The 25694-nt window shown below is 36.7% G+C and overlaps 1 protein-coding gene across 1 annotated transcript in view; it reads right to left on the bottom strand.

The window, feature by feature from the left end:
* LOC142349931 (uncharacterized) overlaps positions 1 to 25694 on the bottom strand; it is a 203613-nt gene that overhangs the window by 36487 nt on the left and 141432 nt on the right. The window contains exons 5-6 of the mRNA XM_075401787.1: positions 13228 to 13304; positions 7925 to 8448 (exon numbers count right to left, since the gene is read on the bottom strand). Of these exons, the coding sequence (XP_075257902.1) occupies positions 7925 to 8448; positions 13228 to 13304 (601 nt within the window). The remainder of the gene's footprint in view (positions 1 to 7924; positions 8449 to 13227; positions 13305 to 25694) is intronic.

The raw sequence follows: 25694 nt of genomic DNA, 5'->3' as shown, positions 1-25694 counted from the left end.
TTAAAGATGAAAAAGTTATTGGCGCCGCACAAAAGCTATGTAAAAAACATTCCGAGATAGATTTAAAAAGCTTGTTAAAATTCATTCCGCAGAAGCCTTTTTATTAGACCTTTATTACACAAATGAGTTTCTTTGACCTTCAACTAATTCAAATTAATCTTGAGTTTTAAAGCGCAGAAGTCATTTTAATGAGTGAGGCAAGTCACGTATGATCAAAATCTAATCAAGCAAATGACCTCAAAACTTTGGCTGAAGAGAGTGAGAAATGCACGCGCTCAAATGCCGTTAGTGAGAGGAAGAAGTCATTCCGAATATTTGAATTTTTCAGCATTGCCGTGTGAACCAAAGCATCACTCAATTTGACTTCAACAATCACAAAATTGTGTGATAGACAGCACCCCAATACAATTAAAAATCTTTAATTGTAAAAATGACACCGCCTAAATAATAGCCGTTGAGACTGACGGCGGCTATTAATTAAAAACAACTGGCCGATTACTGAAATAGCTGCAAAATTGGCAAAATTGCCAGCTGTAGGATACAGATAGAAGCAGAAATAAGTTTGAAAAAAGTATCGCCGCCGCACAGATAACTATGTAAAAAAACACTCACATATAAAATAATATAACTCCGCTTGATATCACTCCGCAGAAACCTTTTTATTTGGGACCTTTATTAAACATATGATTTCGGTTGACCTTGAATTAATTCAAATCAAACATAAGTTATAACGTAGAAAAGTCATTTTATTGAGCGAGGTAAGTCACGTATGATCGAAATCTTTTACGCAAATGACCTAAAAACTTTTGCTAGATAGAGTGAGAAATGAAGTCAGGCTCCCAAAAGCCGTTAGTGAGCGGAAGACCTCATTTGAAAATTTGACTTTCTCGGCTTTGCTATGTGAACATATGTAAAACGAAAAAATGCGTCAGACGACGACACTAAAAATATAGCAGGACAAGTCCCGAAACAATTCGAAGAATTTTCATTGACTAAACAAAATACAGACCTAGATTGTACAATGAACTGATTGGAAAAACTGTTCAAAAATCCGATAAAAAATCGAAAAACAGTGAAAATCAAAGTCAAATTGCCGCATGTAAACAAAAACCAAAAGCGAGAAAGCAACTCTTTTAAACATTGTTTTCTCACTCTGTTTTATATTATATATATATATATATATATATATATATATATATATATATATATATATGTGTGTTTTATATATGTGTCTCAATCGGTTTTACATTAGCAACAAGATTTAGCGAGAATAGATCACTCAAAAATGAAGAGCAAAAGCGTGAAAAAGTCACTTGAGAAGTCAATGTTCTAGAAGAAAAGCGCAAAATGGTCAAGCAAACAATTTGCATAAAAAACGATCAAATCTAATGCCACGCACGCAATTCAGTTGAAATTGCATGAACGAATGGACAAAAAGCAGATGACACAATGGGTCACTAACAAAAATCATCCAATAACAGCCTCAGCTATCGCTTTGCGGCTATTATTAAAGAAGTCAGTGTTCCAAAACAAAAGTCAATTTTCAAACATAGCCCAAAAATTGCGGGAAAAAAGCCTCCGTTGAGTCACATCGGAATTGAAAAAGAAGAAAGTGATACAAATTGACAGAATTTTGTCCTAACAGAGCTACTAAGCTTAATACAAATTTCAGCTAGCAATCGCTCTACTGAACTTTGATAACCTAATGCAGTATGTCTTAATGACCGGGCTTTATCGGTTTATACGGTTTCTTTTGATTTTGCTCTACTGGCATTGACTGCATTCACATTGCGTAACTCGATGGGTGAAAGTCCATTCAGTTGAAACAGTGGTTGAAGCAAGTAACAAGTCAAACTTTAAAATCGTGACTTTCGTAAAACGAAAAACGTGATTAAAAGGTAAAGCGAATTTAAAAAGGAGAGCGCCTAAATAGCCATTAAGGCTCACGGCGGCTGTTAAAAAGAAAGGTGTCAAAGCTCAGGTCATGAACAAACTTGCTTCAGCTAAAACAAACCTGTAGAATACCATTACTCCTCTTCGCGTAGCAAAAATCTGCAGAATTCCAACGACGGCGGCTATTTAAAAACTGCTTTCTTACAAACATACACAGAAAACACGTGTTATTCTGATTCTATTTGGTAGTTAGGCTCACACTCAAAAATTATGAACGAAAGCTTAAAGCGTGAAAAAGTCACTTCAGAAGTCAAAGAATGTTCTAGAAGAGAAGCGCAAAATGGTCAAGCAAACAATTTGCATAAGAAACGATCAAATCTAATGCCACGCACGCAATTCAGTTGAAATTGCATGAACGAATGGACAAAAAGCAGATGACACAATGGGTCACTAACAAAAATCATCCAATAACAGCCTCAGCTATCGCTTTGCGGCTATTATTAAAGAAGTCAGTGTTCCAAAACAAAAGTCAATTTTCAAACATAGCCCAAAAATTGCGGGAAAAAAGCCTCCGTTGAGTCACATCGGAATTGAAAAAGAAAAAAGTGATACAAATTGACAGAATTTTGTCCTAACAGAGCTACTAAGCTTAATACAAATTTCAGCTAGCAATCGCTCTACTGAACTTTGATAACCTAATGCAGTATGTCTTAATGACCGGGCTTTATCGGTTTATACGGTTTCTTTTGATTTTGCTCTACTGGCATTGACTGCATTCACATTGCGTAACTCGATGGGTGAAAGTCCATTCAGTTGAAACAGTGGTTGAAGCAAGTAACAAGTCAAACTTTAAAATCGTGACTTTCGTAAAACGAAAAACGTGATTAAAAGGTAAAGCGAATTTAAAAAGGAGAGCGCCTAAATAGCCATTAAGGCTCACGGCGGCTGTTAAAAAGAAAGGTGTCAAAGCTCAGGTCATGAACAAACTTGCTTCAGCTAAAACAAACCTGTAGAATACCATTACTCCTCTTCGCGTAGCAAAAATCTGCAGAATTCCAACGACGGCGGCTATTTAAAAACTGCTTTCTTACAAACATACACAGAAAACACGTGTTATTCTGATTCTATTTGGTAGTTAGGCTCACACTCAAAAATTATGAACGAAAGCGTAAAGCGTGAAAAAGTCACTTCAGAAGTCAAAGAATGTTCTAGAAGAGAAGCGCAAAATGGTCAAGCAAACAATTTGCATAAGAAACGATCACCACGTTTACAATTACTATGAACTTCGTTCAAGAGCAATTAAAAAAGTCAACGCCCCTACAGTTCAAATTCTTTGAGCTCAAAATCTACGAACAACGCAATATAGCTCCACTCAGATTACAGCTTTGCGGCTACAAAAATAAAGATTTTCCAGTAAAAAAAATGCCAAAAAAGATAAAATGGAGAAAATAGAAGTAGGCGGCCACCTGAAGAACAAACTGACGAACGCCAGACGAATTGTGCTCGAACGACAGAAATGAAGAAACCAGTCGGATCACAGCAAAACGATCGAGCGAAAAATTTGAGTGACATAGCCGGAGGAAATCCAGAAACCACCTGAAGTGTCAGCATTTCCTGAAAACAATAAAACCATAAAAATTTTGGGATAAAACGCGAAAACATAGCAAGCAAGGACAGAACAGACCATGAATTGGATGAAAAAAAGAACTTTTATTGAGCATAAAAACCCAGACATTTCGTTGGAAAAAATGAGAAATAATGGAGAGAAATGAATAATAGGGAATGAAAACGGAGGATGGGGGGGGGGGGGAGGGGTCAAACGTCAAACTCTAATAACCGCCCTTTACATATCGAACTTAAGTCTATTCAACAGTTTTGGTGAATATAGTATTAATTAGCGATTATAGAGCCGTGAAGATAAGAGAACTGCTTAGCGACTTAATGCCCTCCGGGCTACCTAAAAATCAAAAAGGGAAGTAATTAAAACACAGAGCTATGGTCACAGTACATTCTAAGTTTGAAAGTGCACGAATCTTGTCTACAGTTTCGAAAATCATGGTTAACTCAGACCTTAAATTGGAGAACATAGCTGGCAGATTGCCAGAAAATAGCCGCAATAGCTTTGTAGATCTGCAGTCTCAAAAAAGAGTAAAAACAGAGACAAAAAATTAGTCTTTTCATTGAAGGCTGAGATGTTATATTTTGATTAAGAATCTGTATAAGTTATTACTGCCTCTATAAGGTGCTCTCAAATAACCGTCACTTAGAGTGACACACATTCACTTGACTGTATCTCTTTGAATTAAAATAAATAAAAGTCAATTTCAAAGTCAGGAAGTCATTTTTAAGAGTGAGGAAAGTCAAGTGTGACCAAAAATTTAATCACGCAAATAAAAAAAACTCGCTCCACTAAGAGCGAAAAATGACGTCACGCACGCACTTCAGTTGAAATTGCATGAACGAATGAGCAAAAAGCAGATTCGAAGTGGTTGTGACGTCAAATGGTCGTAACAAAAATCTTGACAACAAAATTAAAAAAAACATAGCAGGACAAGTCCTGACGTACAATTCAAAGAATTTTAATTGACTAAACAAAAAACGAGACCTAGAACGGACTACGAGTGGATTGCGAAAACTATTTCTAAAAAAATAACATAAAAAACTTGAAAAAAAACTGGTAATCAATGTCGAAATGCCGCAAAAAAATAGATCTAGAATGAACTATGAATGGATTGGAAACTTATCAAGTTTCTTATAATTCCGCTTTTGACCTCAAACGTATTCGAGTATATTTGCTTAGAATTCTAAAGTCCGTTCAGTTGAAACAGAGAGTGAGGTAAGTCAAAAGTCAAAACGTAAAAGTGGTGACTTATGTTAAAAGAAAAAAGCTAAAATGAACTTTAAAAAATAGCCAGTACAATACGGAAGATGACTCGATGAGTACTGCAAAAAAACTGTTAATTAATATAAAAAGAAAAATGTGATAGAAGGGTAACACGAATTTTTAACAATGGAGAGCGCCTAAACAAAAGCCACTTAGAGGCTGACGGCGGCTATTAAAAACGTTCCTGAACGTCGGCGAATTCCTTTCATACGATAGGCGAGCTGTTTGTTAGCTTCGTGAGTAGCTGTTTGCAGCAAAGGGACACTATCTTATGCTTAATCGAGGGGGAGTGGAGTTGAGGGTGGAGCATGAGGCGTTACGGTGGAACGAGATGGAGTGGACGAGGGGGGGGGGGGGGGGGGGGGGTCAAATTCCAAAAACCGCCCAACAGGCGTAAGACTAAGAGAACTTCTCAGCGACTTAATGACCTTTGCGCTATCTGAAGTCCATAAAGGAGAAATTAAAACACAATTCTTAAAACTTCAACTCTGAGCAAATCTCGAATTTTACGCATTAAGCACAGAAAATGAATGATCGATTACCCAAAAATGAGAAGGCTTCTTCTAATAAAGAAAAAACAAACCAAAAAGTAAAAACAGTGAAAATTATAGAGTTAAAAAAGTGGGATCAGTACAATATGCTCCCCCCAGTTACAGAGCACGTGTCATTACATAGTAAATCCTTACGTAAAAATATGGCACGTGCGTCTGGGGGCGCAAACGATATGCACACAATAAGTTGGGGGGGGGGGGGGGGCACATACGGAAAAGATCCAAAAAATGACCTAAAATGCATTACTATTTTTAAAAAACCAACAACAAAAAACCTTGCGTCAAAAACTCAAGAATGCAAAGCACAAAAGCAAATGAAACATTAGAAATGTGCCGATACACCAAAAAAAAAATTGGGCAAAGCTTAAAATTAGCTTTAAATTGAGACAACAGAATTCCGCCTTGAAACAAAATTGGGCTCTCAAAAACACCAACATAAGTCGCATACGGTTATTTATAAATTGCCTCCCCATAGAAAAAGGAATACGAAAAAAAATATGTTCCCGATAAAAGATAAATAAAACGGCTGAAAACGGTTAGCTACATTCACCATTATGCCAAAAAAAACTATTCAAGGTCAAAAAGTCGTCCACTCAACGCAGCGCATGAACAAAAAAACCTCTCTCACTTATCAAAATTTGTTTATCAATTTGGTAGTATTAACGACTTTCGCTAAGCTCGACGCGCCGTCTGAACACAGTAATTCCTATTTCCTTCTATAGGAATGAAAACACATTTGACCAGTAGGACAATTGTGGAGCAAGTAAAGGTGTATGTGTGTACATCTTGAGAAGTTTGGTCACTCGGCAAAAATGAACACGTCGCACAGCGTCCTGGCACAGGGTAAATTATTTATATTTCCTTAGACGTTTATCGGTTTTGATTTTCCTAGATTTTTTTTTCGATAATTTTAGGTCTTTTTTCTGTTTTTAAAGCTGTTCGCCATCAGGTTGATTAAGGTCGGCTTAATCGCGCGTAACCGTTTCTAATTACCAGCGTTCGTTATCTTAACGAAACTCTAATTTTTCATAACTTTTCTCAGAATTTATTCAAGCTACACCGCAACTGTTTTAACATCTAATGAGAAGTTTTATGTCTTCAAATAGACCAAATAACTATAGAGAACCTGCTGCCAATCGAACCTGATGCTACATCTTGAAAATATTCAACAAATAAACTTGCTAGATGCACATTTTTTTTCAACGCATCAGTATGCCCCAGTTAGTCAGTATACCCCACCTAGCTAATCTTCAGCTCTCAAATTTTCGGGAAATTAAAAGTAAATTCCCCAATATAAAGCAAAGCCGGATAAGTAGAAATGTGTTCAATTACTTTTCTGTTCAGCTAATTTAGTTGAAATGGAGAGCATGAAATAAACATTTCCTTATATTCAACTTGAACTCAATGAAAAGAGGTAAATCCTGCATGTAGTGCATTTAGTCTTTGCAGCTCTCCTGTTGAAAAACAATCGATTGATGTTTTTATGGCGGTATCACGGTGGGTAAAGCAGAAATTCGGTTCAATCACAAGAAATATTGATGCTTTTTAATCGAAGCAGTTGATTTTAGGAAAACATGCGGTTATTTTTATAAGACATTATACACTATGCTCTGAATAGCTTGCGCTCTTTTTCATGTAAATTTGATTACAATGTGCATATGTAGATGGTTGAACTGAAGTAACATCGGTTGAAAGCTTTTAATCTTATCTAAAAAAACTAATAATATCTGTCAAAACTGCGTAGAAAGAAGGTACAAATATTTACCGTTAGCAAGCTCGAGTGACAAATTAGACAAATCGTTTCTCATCAAAGCGAAAGTTTTCATCAACTTAAAGCATCAAAGGAATGGAAAATTTTGAACTATTTTTTGCTTAAAATAGATGTGTTAAAGGAGATTGTGGTGTACAGCATTAGATGAAAAGACCGCAGCTACCTCTTATAGTGCAATAGTTATAGAACACAAATTTTTTCTTACAGACATAGGAAATAAAAAATAAGGGGTAAGAAAGGAAACGATGTATCTACCCTGTAACCCATAGGAAAACAAGCCAATATAGTGGTAACTTTTAGAAGACAACGGCTGGCGGGGGGTTGCTTCACGTCAGGTCTCAAAATATTATGAAACTATGAGGACGAGTAGCCAGTAGCAACTATAGCTAACATATGAAAAGATAATCCTTCTCCGTCTTGTTTAAACTGAAATTTTTGTTTTTGATTTTAACCTGAGGGCCAACTAACTAAAGGATTCAAAGTGTTGGCTTCAACAATCAATGACTTCACCGGAAAATGCTTGAAACAACTAATTCCGCAGAAAATAAATGAGTCAGCTTTAAACAAGCAAGTGAAAGTTCCAAAAAATAAGGATGTTCCTCTGCATATCCAGAGGTTATTTAGATAAAAGAAGCACATTATGCCTGCTTTAATCCTTCAATTATGCCTGTTTCAATGCTGTTACAGGACCCTGTAATTCACTTCGAAATTCTGCCCAACATCTCTTAAAACAGGAAACTTTCAGTGACTCGGACAGATGATAGATATGATCATAATTCATGATTATGCTCTAAAGTTTCCCAAAGGTAGTGTAAGAGAACGTACCTGAATTTTGATCATGTTCTTCTTCTTGAATTGAAACATTAGTATTACTGTTGTTGCCTCTCACGTATCGTCTGCTATGAGAAATGCCCGCAACTGTTGCAGATCGCGCTTGTGCATTTCCACCATACTGACGCAAAGGAGTGTTCGAATCATTGCTTGTATCAATCGACAAGCCAACTGAATCAGCAACCTGGTTGAAATCTGTGCCCCCAGAATCACTAACTGTCAATTCTTGTGCAAGTATTTCATCGTCGGATACTGACCGCTCGTTTCGAGTTCTTCCAGACGGGTCGAAAAAGCCTGTCATTCCTTGTCGAGATTCTAGACCAGAATCTGGATCATCAGTATCGGGTAAAAAGTGTCCTTCTGTGCTTGTAGGTTTAAAAGTTTCTGAGTGGCTGTTGGGTAATCTGTGGGATTTGTTCTTTGTGGGGTTACTGTTTCCGAAGTAGGCTGCCCCTCCCATAAGTCTCGGAGAAGGATTCAGACCAGAGTCTGGAGGCGAATCGATGATTTGTGAAAGACTGAAATGGTTGCAAAGTCCAATAATTTGTTTTGTTTAGTGCAAATTATAGCAAGTCGTATATATCATTTTGACGCGGTAACATGTCCGTGTCAAAATGATATATTCGACTTGCTATTTAATATAAATTTCACTCTATAAATTTCACGGCTTGTCAATCCAGTTCACAATTTTATGTATTCTGCAAAGATTTGCTATTCTTAACAATTTTTTAAAATAATAGAACTAACGAACAAAGAAATAACTGGAAGAATTTGCTATTGGACCAAAAGAACCGTTCGAGCTAAAACCAAATTTTCCTATACCTACCTCTAACAAAAACATAGCCGGCAAATTGCCGGAAAACAGCCGCCGTTGACCCGCTTGACGCACATTGAGATTGAAACAGAAACAGAAAACATTTAAGAGATAGAAATTGACAGAATTTTTTCTAAGTGTCAGGTGTTCTTGTTTGGTGTGTAAATTCTGCATATTCGGCTAGATTCCAAAATTACACTTAATTCAGCTTCTAAACTGAACGCTATTAAGCATGATACTAATGCCGGCTAGCAATCGCTTTAATGAATTTTGACTACCTAATGCACTATGACTTAATGACCAGGCTTTATATCTTCATCCAGCTTCTTTTGACTTCCACCGTATTCACTATATTACGCAATTCAATGAGTGATAGAATTTAAAATCCATTCAATTGAAACAGTGAGTGAAGCAAGCCAAAAGTCAGACGTGAAAGTCAAGTAAAACGAAAAACGTAATTAAAAGGTAAAGCGAATTAAAGGAATTCGCCTAAATAATACAACCCTCTAACGAAAAAGAATAAAAAGAACACAACCCACTAGCGTCGGGAAAACTGCTCTCAAACAACCAGCGTCTAGCATGCAGGGTGAGCGAAATGTGTGTGCCGGGGGGAGGGGGGGGGGGTCAAGTGCCAAGCGTTGAGGGGATGAGAGGTCAACCTATGTGGGGAGGGTTGGGAGTGCTGAACGGCGGGGTGGGGTGACTAAGGGGGAGTTACACTTTTAAGGATAAGAACCCCCTTCACACCCTAAAATTGTCCCCTCAAAATTCTCCTTTTGGTGAATAGCATACTTAGAGACTAGTATCGCATACGGCTTAAAGAGAGCTGCTCAGTCACTTAATGCCCTTCGGGGGTCAGACGAAAAATCGGTTAAGCGAAAAAATCCCAAAAAGAAGAGCCACAGGAAGAATATAATTGCTACAAAGCTTCTCAGAAGCTTTAAGAGCAGTTAAATTTAACCAGACTCAGCAATTGTCAGAAAATAAAGGCGATTGAACCCTTGCCTTCCATTGACTGTATTCACTATACAAAGATTTGGTAGAAAAAATGCTGTCTTTTTACTCGACATAGTGCGTGTGGTAAGTCAAGAAACTATCGAGAAAAAAAACGGTGAAATACGGTTTGGTTTGACCAATTAACAACGCATAGCATAAAAAAACTTGAAAGAAAAAGAAAGTTCTTATACGCAAAACCTAAGAGGTGAGTTTATTCATGAACGGCTGAGTAATGAATTTTGAAAATCATGCACAAAAAATCGAAGAAAAAGAAGAGCAAAATTTAACTCCACTTTCAATATACAACCATTTGTACGCATTAAAATTACAAGCATTTTTGCTACCTTCCAACGTGATTTCTATGATTGATTTCTAAACTGAAAAAAATTGGAGATCTTAAAAGAAAAGAATGTCTTTAAAAGATTTCCAACTCAGAATTGTGAAAAACACTACCTAAATAAATGAGATGACACGGTTGTTAACTATCCAAATAGGACAAGCAAATAGTTACATAGCTCGCATATTGCCATAAGCTGGACAACTTCGTGGACCTGCAGTTAAAATACCAATGAAAGAAACAGGATAGAAAAAATTACTTTAAAAAAAAGAATGGATGTCTTGACATAATTTAGAATTCATACTTGATCTGCAGAAGCTACCCACAAATACTCTTCAACTAGATTGATACTCATTTGTTCTCAACTCTTAAAATTGAGGCGATTGGAGTAATGCTTGGAGGAGTAAATCATTTTGAGAGTGAGGTATGTGTTGCCAAAATATTATTAACGCTTAATTGAAAGATTTACAAAAATGAGAGTGAGAACATATGCCGAGCAAACAATTCGGTAAAAAAAAAACGGCATGAATGGGTGACAAAAAAACTGATATGAAGTGAATCTGGAGTCCGAAGCCTTATCAAAAATCGTGACGACCGAAAAACAAGGAATGGCAATAGCTCTACTCAGTTATCGCACCCATTCATCCTGCATTTGCGCTGTTTGTTTTGACTTTTAGGTGGCTTTTTACTTCAAACACAGTCACTAGATTATTTCACATTAGTTGGACGAATTGTCGTAAAAATTAAATCAAATTATAGGTGAGGCTATTCAGAAGTTTGTGGCCCAAAAAATGACAAGGTCAGAATGAAAAGGCGAAATTTTGAAGAGAACAAACAAATGAAAAAATCTCGAATATAAAATTATTTTTAATGCATTCTTTTGACCCCGTTTGAAATGAGGCTTCAAAAATTTAACGTCTCAAAACTTCTGGCTTTTCCACTATTGCCAATCAAAACCAAGAACATAGCTGGCAGATTGCCTGAAAATAGCCGCAATTGATTCGAAACAGTGAAAAAGACAGACCAAAAAAATTCGTCTGTTCATTGAAGGCTGATATGTTGCATTTTTATTAAAAATCTGTATAAGTTTTTGCTGCCTCCTTTACCTGCTCTCTAATAACCTTCATTTAGAGTGACACACACCCATTTGACCTTATCTCTTTGAATTAAAGTAAACAAAAGTTAATTTCAAATTGAGGAAGTCATTTTTGAGAGCGATGTAAGTCAAGTGTGACCAAAAATTTAATCACGCGCATGAACAAAAAAACTCGCTCCACTAAGAGCGAAAAATTAGGTCACACATGCAATTCAGTTGAAATTGCATGAACGAATGAACAAAAAGTGGCTGTGACGTCATATGGTCGTAACAAAAATCATGACGACGAAGTAAAAAAACATAGCAGGACAAGTCCTGACGTACAATTCAAAGAATTTTCATTGACTAAACAGAAAAACTAGACCTAGAATGGACTATGAGTGAATTGACAAAACCATTTTAAAAAAATCAGATCAAAAAAAAGAAAAAAAACAAAAAATCAATGTCAAAATGCCGCATGTGAACAAAAAAACCACTAGCGAGAAATGAAAATTTAATTCAAACAAAAAACTAGGCCTAGAATGAGCTGTGAATGGATTGGGAAAACCATTTAGAAAAAAATCCGATCCAAAAAATCGAAAAAACAGTAAAAATCAGAGTGAAATTGCCGCATGTGAACAAAAAACAACTACCGAGAAACCGAATTTTTGTTCAAACACAGTTTTCTCACTCTACACAAAACCACTCGCTTTTTCGCTCCATTTCCTGTTTCGGCGTGACCAAAATCACTACTCCAATTTGACTTCAAAAATCATGAAGATGTGTGAACAGATCTTAAAAATAAAAGACAGCGCCCCAATACAATTCAAATTCTTTGAATTGTAAAAAACCAAGAGAAGGCCAATAATAGCCCCAGCTATCGCTGTGCGGCTATTAATCACCAAATGTGTCAACAAAATGTTATCACACAATAGTTCATATTACAAAACAGAAATTAAATGGCAATTTTATTTATGACGATTAAATGCCCTCTTTCAAAAAATTCTAATTGAAAATTCTGGCATTTTCTGGAAACATTTAGTGCGGCATCAGTTCCACAAGGCGTTGCAATTGAATTTTCAATACAGTGCAGCTCTGCTGTTTTTCGATTAAAAACATGTACATTTCTGACTAATGTGGAGGAAGAGTAAAATCGGCGGGGGAGTGAACTTGGGGGAGGGGGTCAAACTCTTAAGATTGCATACTTAGAGACTATTAAGGCGACAGGCTCTAAGAGCCGTTAATGCCCTCCGGGCGGTACCTCTTTATCCCCTTTTAGAGGACGGGTCAAATGTGTCAGACGGCAAATCGGTCAGACAAAAAATTGCATGAAAAGGCCACAGGAATAACATAATTGCTACAAGCTTCGTTTGAGAGCAATTAAAACTCAAAAACTGATCCAGAAAATGTGAAAATATTTCACTATTTTGGGCTAAAAACGACAAAAAGGACAGTTTCGTCTTGAATTTAGGACTTCCCAGAAGCTTCAACACTCTAAGCACTTTAAAAACTATTAAAGCCAGCTTACAGCCTTTAATGAAATTTAATGCCCACTGGGCGTTACCCGTTTTGAAAGCTCAGTCATGAAAAAATGTGAGAAAACATCTTACGAAAATAAAGACATAAAATACAAAGAGCACCAATACAATCCAAATATTGGATTGTAAAAAGCATGTGCAATACCAATACTCCTCTCCGCGTACTTCAGGAACAAATATTGCCAATAGAACCATAAACAGATCAAATATTAAAGAACTCAACCGCACTTTAAGGACTCAAATACAATGCAGTCAGACTACAACACGTGCCTCATGTTCTCTCCTGACGGGCGTAAGTCAGTTGCCCATTTGACAAAGTTTATTTACATCTTATTATCAAAACGCATGCTATATCTAATTTTGCATGAAACATGTACACTTTCAGAAAAATTAAAGTATATGAGTGCATTATCAAGCCTTATTGCTATTCGTGCATTCGAGAAGAATTCTTTTAAATAAGCAGAAAATTCAAGTCTGTCGCAGTACTGTTATGAGTCAGCTTTATTTGAACTGTAATTTAAAAATCGATGCACTTACTTTTGTGAGCTGCTTGATGTGCTGGGTAACGATGTTCTGCTTTCGCCACTAATAGAAGCCGCATATCCTCCGCTCATCTAAACAAGAGTTGTAGTTGTGAAAGACTTAGATCATCTTTTCACAAGTCTGGAAAACAGCAATTAAAAAACAGGCAATTAAAAAAGTCTCAATATATCAACGAAAAAGAAGGCAGTGTAGCAGTTTCACCAACATACGACAACCTCCATGTGTAACATAGCAACATCATAAAAACATAGTAGGCAGATTGCCGGAAAATAGCCGTGATAGACGCTTGTGGCCTTCCAGAGAATTGAAACAACTAAAGAAATAAGATAGACAGATTGACAACCAGTCCATTAATAGAACACTAGACTTTTTGGGTTATATTCGGACTGAGACACATGGCCTCTATAAGAAAAACAGCCCTAAGAGCTTTTTCAAAATTAAAATTAGAAATTAAAAATTCAAGACCCTAATACTCAAAAATTCGGGCATAAACGTTTGGCACTACTTAGATGAATACTATTGATCTTTAACTAGTAAATGTTCATTAACATTAAATTTCATCAAGTGAGTTGAGAAGTCATTTTTTTGTGAGGTAAGTCGCGCAATTGACCTAAAGCAGTACAGATGACGTAACACACAAAAATTTTAACTGCAAAGCAGTAGAAGTCACTGAAATTGAAAAATTTAATGGGCGCAAGAATCATCGATGGAGACGACCAATTTAAAAAAACATAGCAGGACAAGTCCTGAATTAGAATCCAAAGAATTGATTTAGCTTTGACCTGACAAAAATACTCTCAGAATATTTTCGTTCGACCTGACAAAATAAATCAGTTCCATTTTTTAAAGACAAAGGCGAAATCAAAAACCCATATCTATGAACTCGTGCCACTAATTAAATTCCCTTGTTTCTCATTATCAACCGATGAAACCTATCATTAATCAAGTTCAGTGATAAGACAGCAATAAGTTCAATAAATACAATAAATACTTGCAAAACTCAAAAACACAAAACCTTTTTAAAAACGGGCAGCGTATAAGTCAAAGAAAGCAATAGCTATGAATTGAAACGATTTTAAACAAAAAGAAAAACTTTTTTAGATACCATGAAAACGGTCAATAATAAGACAAAGATAGAAGTTATCAACAAAAACTGGCAGAACTAAAAAATTCCTAACATTTCTTTAAACAATTGATGTTAAAGTCATGGAAGACATCAGCTTTAAACAGAAACAATTTAATCAACTAAAATAACCCCTATTAGCAAAGTATCAGTTCTGTTATTAATAGGAACAAACGACAAGACAACCAAAATTACAACAGTACAAAAACTCAAAAATTAACTCACAATTTTTGAAAAAAATTAGTACCAAAGTCATGAAAACTAATAACCTTTTAACTCGAACCATTAATTAGGTTCATTTGCGCCTCATTACCAACCAATGAGACCGGTCATTGATGATACTAGGTGATAAAAAAACAGAAAATAATTTTTGAAAGTGGCAAAATCAATTATTCTTTTATGTTTTTTGACAAAAATGTTCAGTTCAAAAAAAGTTACAGCTGCCGCTTGATGAATTCTAGCAATTTCACCTAGGCGCAATTAGAACACATATGTATCATCCTAAAAGCACTCAAGGAAAAACTGAAAACAAGTCAAATTGACGAACGTGAAAACTCAAAATTTGTTCAAACACCAAATTCTGACTCCACTTTTAGGATAGTTTAAAGAAATCACGCCCTAAACCTGATTTATTTTTCGCACCCCTTAGTACTTTGGCGTGACGTATATCACCACTCTAATTTGACTTCTCACTGGCGTGAAAAAGCAGAAAGAAGGGTGAACAGAACTTAAAAAAAAAAGCAGGACAAGTCCTGACGTATGATTCTAAGAATTTTCATTGACTAAACAAAAACTAGACAACTAAATAATAGGCAAAACCGTATCCCAAAAATCAGACTAAAAATTTTTTTTTTTAAAAAAAACGAAAATAAATGTCAAAAAGCCGCATGTGAACATTGAACAAAAGACCACTAGTGAAAAAGAAATTTGATTCAAACAAAAAATAGGCCGAGAATGAACTAAGAATGGATTGGGAAAACCATTAAAAAAAAACAGAAAATGCCAGTAAAATTGCCGCAGGTGAACAAAAAAACCACCAGCGAGAAAGCGAATTTTTGTTAAAACACCGTTTTCTCACTCTACTTTAAAATAAATGAAAAAATTCATGCCGCAAAACGACTGGCTTTCTCGCTCCACTTCCTATATCATTGTCACCAAAATCACTACTCCGCTTTGCCTTCAAAAGTCATGAAAATGTGGACAGATCTTAATCAAAAAGACAGCGCCTAAATACAATTCTCTGAATTGTAAAAAGAGACAGCACACCATTGCAATCCAAATCCTTTGGATTGTAAAAAAAACCACGTCCCCAATAATAACCGCCATTGCTTCTCGGCTATTAACAAACTGCAACAAACCACGTCCCCAATAATAGCCGCCATTGCTTCTCCGCTATTAACAAACTGCAAAAGAGTTTCCAGAAATCGGTAACTAAATATACTTCAAATATCAACGTTCCCAATCCCCGCCAATTACGTATGATATCATGGATAAACATAAACCGACTAATGTCTGATAAATTGCTCTGCTCTCGAACGACAGGCGGGGCAATTCAATTCAGAGGGGGCTGTAGCAAAGAAAAACTTCTCTTTATTGGTGTACAAATGAAATGGAGAAAGCTCAAAATTTGTTCATGGTATAGATAAAACACAGTTTGGTAGCTTTAAAATATGCCAGAAAAGATTCTGACACATGAATAAATTGACAATTACAAATGTCTTAGAAATGTTTTATGGGCCCAAAAATATACCAACAGGGGTTTAAGCTCCGGAGCCCCAAGATGTCAATCTGATATCTTAGCCACTAAACTAAATTTACTTTGATTCTATCGCACACAATCGCTTTTATATTAGCAACTTATAACATAAACCAACTAGTTTCAGAAGAATTGCTCTCCAACGACAGGCGAGGCAATTTAATCAAGGGGCTGTAGCTTAGATAAATATTTATTTATGGGTGCCAAAATTGTTGATCAGGCCGGGATTCGAACCATGACCCTCCCGATCCCTCACCAGAAGCACTGCCCACTCGACTATCAGCGCCATCTTTTTGCTACGCTGCAATCAAATTTATATTAGCAACAAGCTTCATTTCAGATTGAGAACAATATAAATCACTCAAAAATGAAGAACGAAAGCGTGGAAAAGTCACTTCAGAAGTCCTAGAAGAATGTTCTAGAAGAAAAGACCAAAAACGGCCAGGCAAAAAATTTGCATAAAAATTTGCAAAAATTGCTATTAACTTCGTTCAATTAATAAAATGTTCACTTTCTGTTTCCAAATAAATAAAGGGATATTTATTGCGGACAGAAGTATTTACAGTAAAAAAAAGTACACTTTTCAGACATTGGGTCCGATCTCAAGAGCCTTTTTTCAGAGAGCTTTAACACTAATTGCTTTCTTAGCAACTCGAAAACATTATTTTAACAAAAATATTTAGACGTTATTAAAAGAGGAAATGTATATAATTCGAGGGCTATTTGCCCAGCAATTTGGACATAGCTGACAGATAGCAAATAGCCGCGATAGATTTTTAGATCTGCAGTCTCAAAAAGACAGAAAAAAAGGAAATCTAAGAAAGGCTGAGAAGTTAAAGTTTGATAAAAAAAAAGCAGTATAAATTACTCTATTAGATACTCCAACCTTCAATTGGAGCGACACACTAACCTTCAATTGACCGTATTTCTTTAATTAAAGATATCACTTTTGAGATAGGTAAGTCACATTTGATCAAAACCTTTATCACGCGAATGAGCGAAAAACTCGCTCCACTAAGAGTGAAAAAAGACGTCAAGCACGCAATTCAGTTGAAATTGCATGAACGAAAAAACAAAAAAGCAGATTGTGACTTCATATGGTCGTAACAAAAATTTTGAGGACGAAATAAAAACAAACAGCTGGACAAGTCCTGACCTACAATTCAAAGAATTTTCAATGACTAAACGAAAACACTAGACCTACAATTGAATATACATTAATTGCGAAAACCATTTAGAAAAAAAATCAGATAAAAAATCGAAAAAAAAACAGTAAAATCGCTGTCAAAATGCCGCATGTGAACATAAAACAACCAGCGGGAAAGCGAACTTTTGTTCAAACACCATTTTGTCACTACGTTGAAATTGGGCAAAAAAATTTTTACGCCAGAAAACCACTTGCTTTTTCGCTCCACTTCCTGTTTCGGCGTGACCAAAATCGTCACTTCAATTTGACTTAAAAAATCATGAAAATGTGTGAGCAGATCTTTAAAAAAGACAGCGCCCCAATACAATTCAAATTCTTTACATTTCAAAAAAAAGCCAAGAGAAGGCCATTAATAGCCTCTACTATTGCTTCGCGGCTATTAAGTACTTGAATAAATCTGACGAGAGCAAATCTTGACTGCATTTTCGTAAGCAGGCATTGGGTTTTAAATCCTTTTGGTAGACATTTTCGTTATTTTATGCACTTGGGGCACTGGTAAGAAAGTAGCGCTTGATTTCGATAATTATATATTGCTTCTGGTTGGTAAAATCAGATAAGTAAGATTAGGTAAGTATAAAATCAGTAGGCATTGGTGATAACACAGAACTCTGGGCATGGTACGCTCAGAAAGTTTAACAAACTCTGGGCATGAGAAAACTTATAGTAACTATTTATAACTCAACGGAGATTATTGGTTTTGACGGGGTAACCGTGGCTGCCCCTAGGTGATCTACGTTCTTGGAGCCAGTTCAATTCATCACGCAAGGACCAAAACAAAACTGTTCAAGAAGGCAATTGTCAAACGTTGGTATTTAATATTTGGTTATTTTTTGGCACATCAATAACAGCATCGCTGATCATCCTAGCGACCCTCGCCCAAAATTGACGACACGACTGAACTGCTAGAAATCGAGCCCTGTCACAGGTCATTGGTGTTGTGTACTGTCAGCGTCAGGTTACGGACAACATTCGCAAAGACCTAGGCGACGTTAACATTCCTGTTGTAGAAATACCTTCAGATCTTATTTCTCGAAGAAAACAAAAAGACAATGGAATCCTAACAAAATCTGAATCAACCCCACCTACTTGACCTCCATTCTCTGGAAAGCATTGTCAACAACTTCAATCTGTCTTCCTGTCAAAAAATGGAAGAACCCTCAAAGAAGCAACGTTGAAAAGCAATTCTAAACAAATAAGGCGCGGACTGAAGAAGCTCAATAAGTAAGTAGAGTAGTACTAGGAATCCGGTAGACTTTGGGAGAACCATACTTAATGGTTCAGGTCATAGAAGTCAATTGTAAACCCTCGACCCACAACCCCAGCTAAGTGACTGAAGAACTGGACTGAATTGTCGAGGTCTTCACACCCAATACCCTCCGACTGCACCCAATCTGCCTCCTGCTAACCTCTTTCTCCGCACCAGAAACTCATCCCAACAAACTCTTGAAATATATTCCAATTAACTATGGCGAAAAAATTCAATACGAGAGAGAACTGCTCTAGTTGTAATAAGAAAATCAAAGGACAATCAAATTTCCATGCTTCGTATGTTATAAGATCCTTATAGAAGCCTAAGTCTAGTCTAGTTAAAAACCTGACACTGGAAGTACTCGAGGGGAAAACACGGAGTTATTCAAACTAGCACACAAAATGTAAATGTTCGGCCAGGCCGGAACGACCCAACAGCCGGAACCAGCCAACAGGTATAATAAACTAAATATGACATCATCTGCTTCAAAACTGGGGTCCTCCGCCTCACTTCCGAGTGCACCATGTTCACTCACAACGACATAAAAGTGAAAACCTACTCCACATCTGCAACGAATGCAAAGCAAAATGAAAAGATCTAGCCTGCAAACGCGAATCGGAGCAAAATAACAAACTCGAAGGCCAACTGAGTAACCTTTAGGCACAAAAGAAGGCACTGGCTGAATAATGGAGATCCAGCGATCTCATCACTCATGTCCAGAATGACCTACAAAAGCTCAGAGACAAAGGGAAACCCCAATTCTTTAGCTGCGTTGGAAAATGAACAACAGGGGAGAGTATTGAACTCTTTCACAGTTCAAAAATCAACTCAACGCAAAAGTTCAACCCTGAAAAAGGAGCTTGAAAGCTTCTCAACACCGAGAACGCCATGAGCAAAAGCTTGATTCTAAAGTCGGCAGTGTACATTAGCCCCGAAATGTCAAAAGACGTTGAGAAAGAAAATAACTGCTTCAGAAAGACCAAACCTCATGATCAGGAATTAGACCCAAAGACCATTCGCGTTAGAAACCTGACACTGGAAGTTCTCGAGGGGAAAACACGGAGAGTCATTCAAACTAGCAAACAAAATGTAAATAATTGGCCAGGCCGGAACGAGCCAACCTGCCAGAACCAGCCAACAGCCGGAACCAGCCAACAGATATAATAAACTCTAACTATGACATCATCTGCTTCAAAACTGGGCTGATAGAAGACGTGACAACGGCCTCCATCTTCCTCGAGAACCATACTTATACAAAAATGACAGAGCCACTACAGAATCAAGAAAACCGAAGCATGGTCGAGTGCCTATCACCGTGAAAAATCACTTCCCACACGAAAATCTACCAAAGAAATGCGCAAAATCTGACTATCTAGTATTAAGAATCGATCAACACGGCAAAATTCTCATCTTATGCTGCATCTATAAATCACCCGCACACAGCAACTATCAATGGACCTCACACTTGATCTCACATGAGATTGGAGGTTTAAAGAAATCAGAGGATCTGCTCCTAAGTGATATTATCATCACTGTAGACATCAAATTTTCACCAAACAAATTGGGGAACACTCTCCTCGCCCAATCCCTATCCAATTTCTGAAGAAATTTGTTGAAATGAATCTCGCCCAAAATGCCAAAGCTCAGTTGGATGTCGTACTATGCGACGATCCAGAACTAATAGTCGCCTGCAAAGTCGATAATCAGCACAAATAAACTATCGGATCAATTCTCAGACCACAAATCTTATTTAACCCGGTCACTGGCTAATACTAACAACTGAAAAATAGATAAATCGGAAAACCACTATGATAACTCTCTTATTAGTTTGCTTCTGCCTTTTCTATCTTTTTAGAGACGGCTGTGTAGGTGCTAGTGCCAAGTGCTATATTGTATGAAGACGAGTTATCGTTGCAATATCCTTTCTAATAAAGGCTTTTAATTGCAAGTTTTTGCTAAGTGCTATTCGGAGCGCGGGTTCGGTAAAAACGCTCTTTTTCTGCTACAAGTTTTCAATTCAAGTAATTTAGTAAGCAACTGAACTGTACTGAGCAGAATCGTCTGTATGAAATTCAAGATAAAAAAATGCGTGCTGTATGAATTTACAAAAGTCTTTTTCAACCAATCAAAATTTAGCATCGTCATATTACGGCTCTTCAGAAAAAGCGGAGGCGATGGGTTTCGAACCTTTAATCTTATGATTAAAAACAGGGTTGTCTAGTGTGCTGTGCCAAGTGGGTCTTGATTAGTGGTATTGTCAAAGTCAAGGAATTTACTGGGCTAATTAAGTATAAATGGAAAGCAACATCAATAGTGGTTTGTTCTAAGTTTTCATTGAGTATTCCAGATCAAAATGCTGAAAGTTTACTTTCTGTTTGCTCTTATTTGGCCGCTTGTTTTCTCATCTGATGTATGTGAACAAATTGAGCTGGGGAATGCGACTGCTGTATGTTGTGAAAGGAATACTACATTCCGCGTTGGTCAAGTGGATGTGAGTTTCGTGCCATATCGGAGCCATATTTGTCCAATTGGTGATGGTGGAATTGAAAATTTCTGTCGTCGATTTTTGCCAAGTTTTTCAATGATGTTCGTGTTGATCGTGGCAGGCATAGTACTCATGCAGTAGAAAAATAAAATCGTGCAGTGTTGTAGAAAAATAGATTCGTGCAGTAAAAAAAATAACTAGATGAATTGATTTGTTGTTCTTGTCAGGTTCATCCTGAAGGCGCGTGTTCGTCCCCTGCAAAATTCTTGAAGTTTTTGTCCGTCCTCGCTCCTCTTGAGGACGAACACGCGCCGTGTAATTAAGTCCAGGTTGTGCGGTTGCCCTGGCCAGATGTATTCCACGATAAAGTAGCTCGAATAGATCGGGTTGTCCGATGCTACAATTTTCGTTAGCAGTGCCATTCTGTTATTCAAATTAAATGGAAGAGGGGGATCGGCTGCGAATAGAACAGGCATGACTGAGTTTAAAATTGATTTTTTGGGAAGTGCGTTTTGTGACTTTGACTGATGTGGATCAACAGAGATTTATGCGAGTTATTAGGTGTAGTTGATTGGTTCCTCTTCTGGGTTCATTTGCATTTTTCCCAGGAAGATTAATGTAGTAGTGATCTGTCACGTGTGGCAGTTCCATTTGCTCCGCGTTGTGAGGGGAGTAAAGTAATGAAGTAAATCCCTCGGCATGGCAGTAAATGACAGTCACTAATGGAGTTTTCGCAAGTAATTCCCTCGGTATGGCAGTAATTGACAGTCACTAATAGAAGTTTTGGAGGAAAGTAAATTGAGAACAGTGTGATTGACTGCTCTATTGATAAAGTTATTCAGAATACTTTTACTGCGAAGAGGTCAAACTTTAATAGCGGCGTTATTCATCGACTGTTGGATATTTTATCGAAGCTTTGCAAAAACAATTAATTGTAATAACGAAGAGACGGGATATTCTATTTTTTCAAAGTATGGACACTAAAAGGTTCGTTAATTACTTATAACAATTTAGGATTTCATAGGCTAGCATTAATATTTTTTTTGTAATTTTAAACAGAATTATCGTGTTTAGAACGACACGAGGCAGACAAGATTTGCTAATCGAAATGAACGAGTTCAAACATCAGTACTACGATCGGAAAAAATTAATAAGTCTCGGATGGAAAGAAGTGGAAACAGTCGATGGGCGGGGTATAAATAGTTGGAACTCCTTAAAGAATAGGTTAACTATAGAAGGTAGAGGGGGACTGGTTGGAGAGAATGGTTGGCCAAAGGTACCATTGACAATAAATAATGAAGAAATTGTGGGATTACAAGAAAGTTTAGTAGAAGGGTTCCGGGGCTGTAGAGATCAGGGCGAGGTGTATAATTATGTTAGTAAATTAAAGTTGGAGAGTGGTGATAGCAGGTTGTATCAAGAAGTTGGGTCGTATGCTGGTTTGTGTAATTCAATAGGTTGGACGTTTTGTGTCGATGGTTTGATGAGTGGTGTTTTGCCTGATGGTTTTACTGGTGTAAGGAGAGATGCCATGGTACAATGGAATGAGTGGTGGACGGCGGCACATGTTGAGATTGGGGGTAATGATAGTGTTTCGAAAACGCCGTGTGGTGAGAAATTGTTTCTGATTTGTGGAAGTTATCAGACATCAAGGGATTTTAATAATGTTATGGGTACTCCGCAATATTTCATGGATTTAATTAAGAGGGGTCCTTCTGCAAGTGGTTTGGGAAAGGATGTCTGGTTTTTCATTCCGACGAAAGATAATGTGTTGTGCCAGCCTTCGTTGTGTGCGCATGCTGTTTTGACTTTTACAAAAGGTTTGTCGTTAGTGACGGGCTGGGAGGCGCGTGATCAATCGAATCAAGTTGTTGTCGATCGGACTTTGGGATCGTTTGCTTATGGTGTGCGTAAAGGTGTGGTAAAAGGAATTGTAATATCAAATAAAAATAAAAAGGCAGTGTTAGACTGGGCGAAAGAAAGAAGTATCAACTGGTGGTGCTAGTGATGTGACTGAGCATGTGCAAAGTTTCGCTAATAGTGGTCAAATTTTAAAAACAAATAACAAACGAGGTAATCGAAGAAAATGGGGTGCGAAACGGGAAACGAAAACGCAATCGAATGATAACGAGAATATTGTGTATTCGTTTCTTCCTCCAAAGGATCCTTCAATGGAATAAGTGAGTTCTCCAACTTTAATTTACATTTTTTTCCCTAGGGTTGGAACTATACTGCCAGGTTTTTTTTGAGATTTTATTATTTCAAGCCCGTGCCCTTTCAACGTATTTTGAAAGGATTATTTTTTGTTGATACTGAGCAATCGGTTAGGGTCCTGTCTGTGTTAGTTTGGTGTTGTTTTGGAAAAAAAATAATGTTTCGTGAGTTTTTTGGGTAGTTATTTTGCACAGTCGTATGTAGTTTAATCAATTAATATTTTGACTTTCAATCGCGTGCCCTTCGAAGTGATAACAAGGTGGGATGTTAATTTTTGTTGAGAATGGTTGGGAATAGATTAATTAATAATAGTTTGCTATGTTAGGGGTGCTTGCTCATTGTGCTCACGAGTTATGACTCACGAGTAAATTTTTTTTTTGGTCAGAAGTAGAAAATTAAATTGGTAAGAAATTAAAAATAAGAAGAGGAGGCGTTACATTTGAATAATTTGCGGTGTTTATAAAATAAGTACTACATTAAATTAATTGCGACTCATGAGAGAAAAGATTTAAAAAAAATATTTCGAATAAAAAATTAAAGAAATTTATGCAAGTCTAAGTGAACACACGGATGCCAACAGGGTCAAACTCAATAGGGTCGTCATTGTCCATATGAATAAAATCCCAGAATTGGTGGTTGAGTTAGGTACCTTGGGATGAAGTAATGAAGTGGTAAACGTAGGTGTAGTATTCCCAGGTTGTGTAGAAGAAGCATTTTTTCGTGAGAAGACCTGTATGCGAGTGTGCCCAGATCACGATGGTTCCATTTTGTAATATGACATATTCATTGAAAAAACATTCCCTGTATTGGATTCCTACTTTCACGCAAACGTTGATGTTGTGGTTCGTGGGTAATTTTGGGGCGATGTCTTCTGGGCCGACGTAATTTCGGATTTGGTCCCAAATGCTTGTCATGATTTTTAAGAAAATTCAGAATTGCTAGGTTTTGAGATTTGAAAATATCAGGGAAAGAAAAAGTAAATATGGTTTTTTAAAAAAAAGAAATTACAGGTCAAATTCGCCTTCTAAAAATTCTTCTTTGGTGTTTTGTAAGAAATTCAAAAAGGTAAGAAAATTTGGATGATCTGGTTCCAAAGTGATTTTTTTGTCTTGATTATTATCCAAGAAGTTGATCCAGAAGCATAAGGTGTTGCAGGGGAATATGAAGTATTCAGAAAAGACTGCAAGTTTTATATCAAAATCAGTGAGAAAGTAAGCATAAAGTGGAAATTGGGTTGGAATTGGAGAGATGTAAGGAATGGTGTCTTCTGATTGGTCAATGGTGGTGAAAATTGGGGTTGGTGGATAAGACATGAGATAAAATTTTTAATGGAATAGAAATGCAAATATTTGAGGAAATTTACATGGAGTCATCTGAGAATGGAATGGGTGATGGGGGAGAAATTGGAATATAATTTAATTCAGTTGAATTGTGGTCTGATGTAGGGTCAGGGCTTTCGGGACTTTCAGAAATGGTTGGTTGCGATGGTTCTACTGCAACTGGTTCTCCTTCAGAGTTAAGATAAAAATTCACATTAATATAATTATTTCCCGATTGTATGCATTGTAGAATTGTTTGCCATACGGCTGATGTCTCATTCACTGTAAGGGGGATAAAAGAAATTGAATAAATATTGTTGACAATATTGTTCTGTTGCATGTTAATACTAATTATTGCTTCACGATCTTTAATTCTGAAGTGATATACTGGATTCATAATAAAATGTTTGAAATAATGCAAAAGGTAAAATTTTAGTTGTAGGAAAATTGTTTAGGTTGTTTGAAAAAATTTCCAAGTTTCTATCCGCGAAGAAATTGTAATAGGATGAGAGAATGAATAGTTAGCAATGGAGAGTGTTGCTGGTAGTTAGCAGGCAGAAAGTAGTTTGAATGATGGATGGTGTTGCGGGGGAATTGGGGGAAATTTGACATTTTGATTAATTGGGATTGTGGGGAATTATCCCTGGTTGGGTTAATTAGTGTTCCATTATAGGCTTTCATTGTGATTGATGGACAGTTCGCCTTCCGGGTTAATGGATTTCCTTCTTTTTCTCGTTTTGACAGATAATTGATAAGTTTCCTTTGGGAGTTGCATCTTATTACTCCGTTGTTTAGTGCGTCAGTATAAATTCTTTTTAAAAATAAATTCGTCGCTGGATAAAAAGGTAGGGAGCAAATCCCCGCCTTTAACAATGGAGGTTTAAGGGGAATTGCTCTGTAATTTTTCCTTGTCGATTTTTCTCAAAGAATAATTGCAAGTAATGAAAATTTCGGTTTTACACTCGAATAATATCAAAATTTTGAATTAAGTTTTCGCAAATATAATGGTAGGTACTTTCCAGATGGAGGATAGGTCTCTCTGGTTTATTTAGGGCTATTAGAAATGTTGTTAATTAATAATTTTTTTTTTAATTTTTTATTTTTAAGT

The sequence above is a fragment of the Convolutriloba macropyga genome, chromosome 11, assembly GCF_964194025.1.
Source record: "Convolutriloba macropyga chromosome 11, txConMacr16.3, whole genome shotgun sequence".
Classification (NCBI taxonomy): Eukaryota; Metazoa; Xenacoelomorpha; order Acoela; family Convolutidae; genus Convolutriloba; species Convolutriloba macropyga.
The sequence above is the reverse complement of the archived record's forward strand: the minus strand, read 5'-3'. Positions and strand labels throughout refer to the sequence as shown.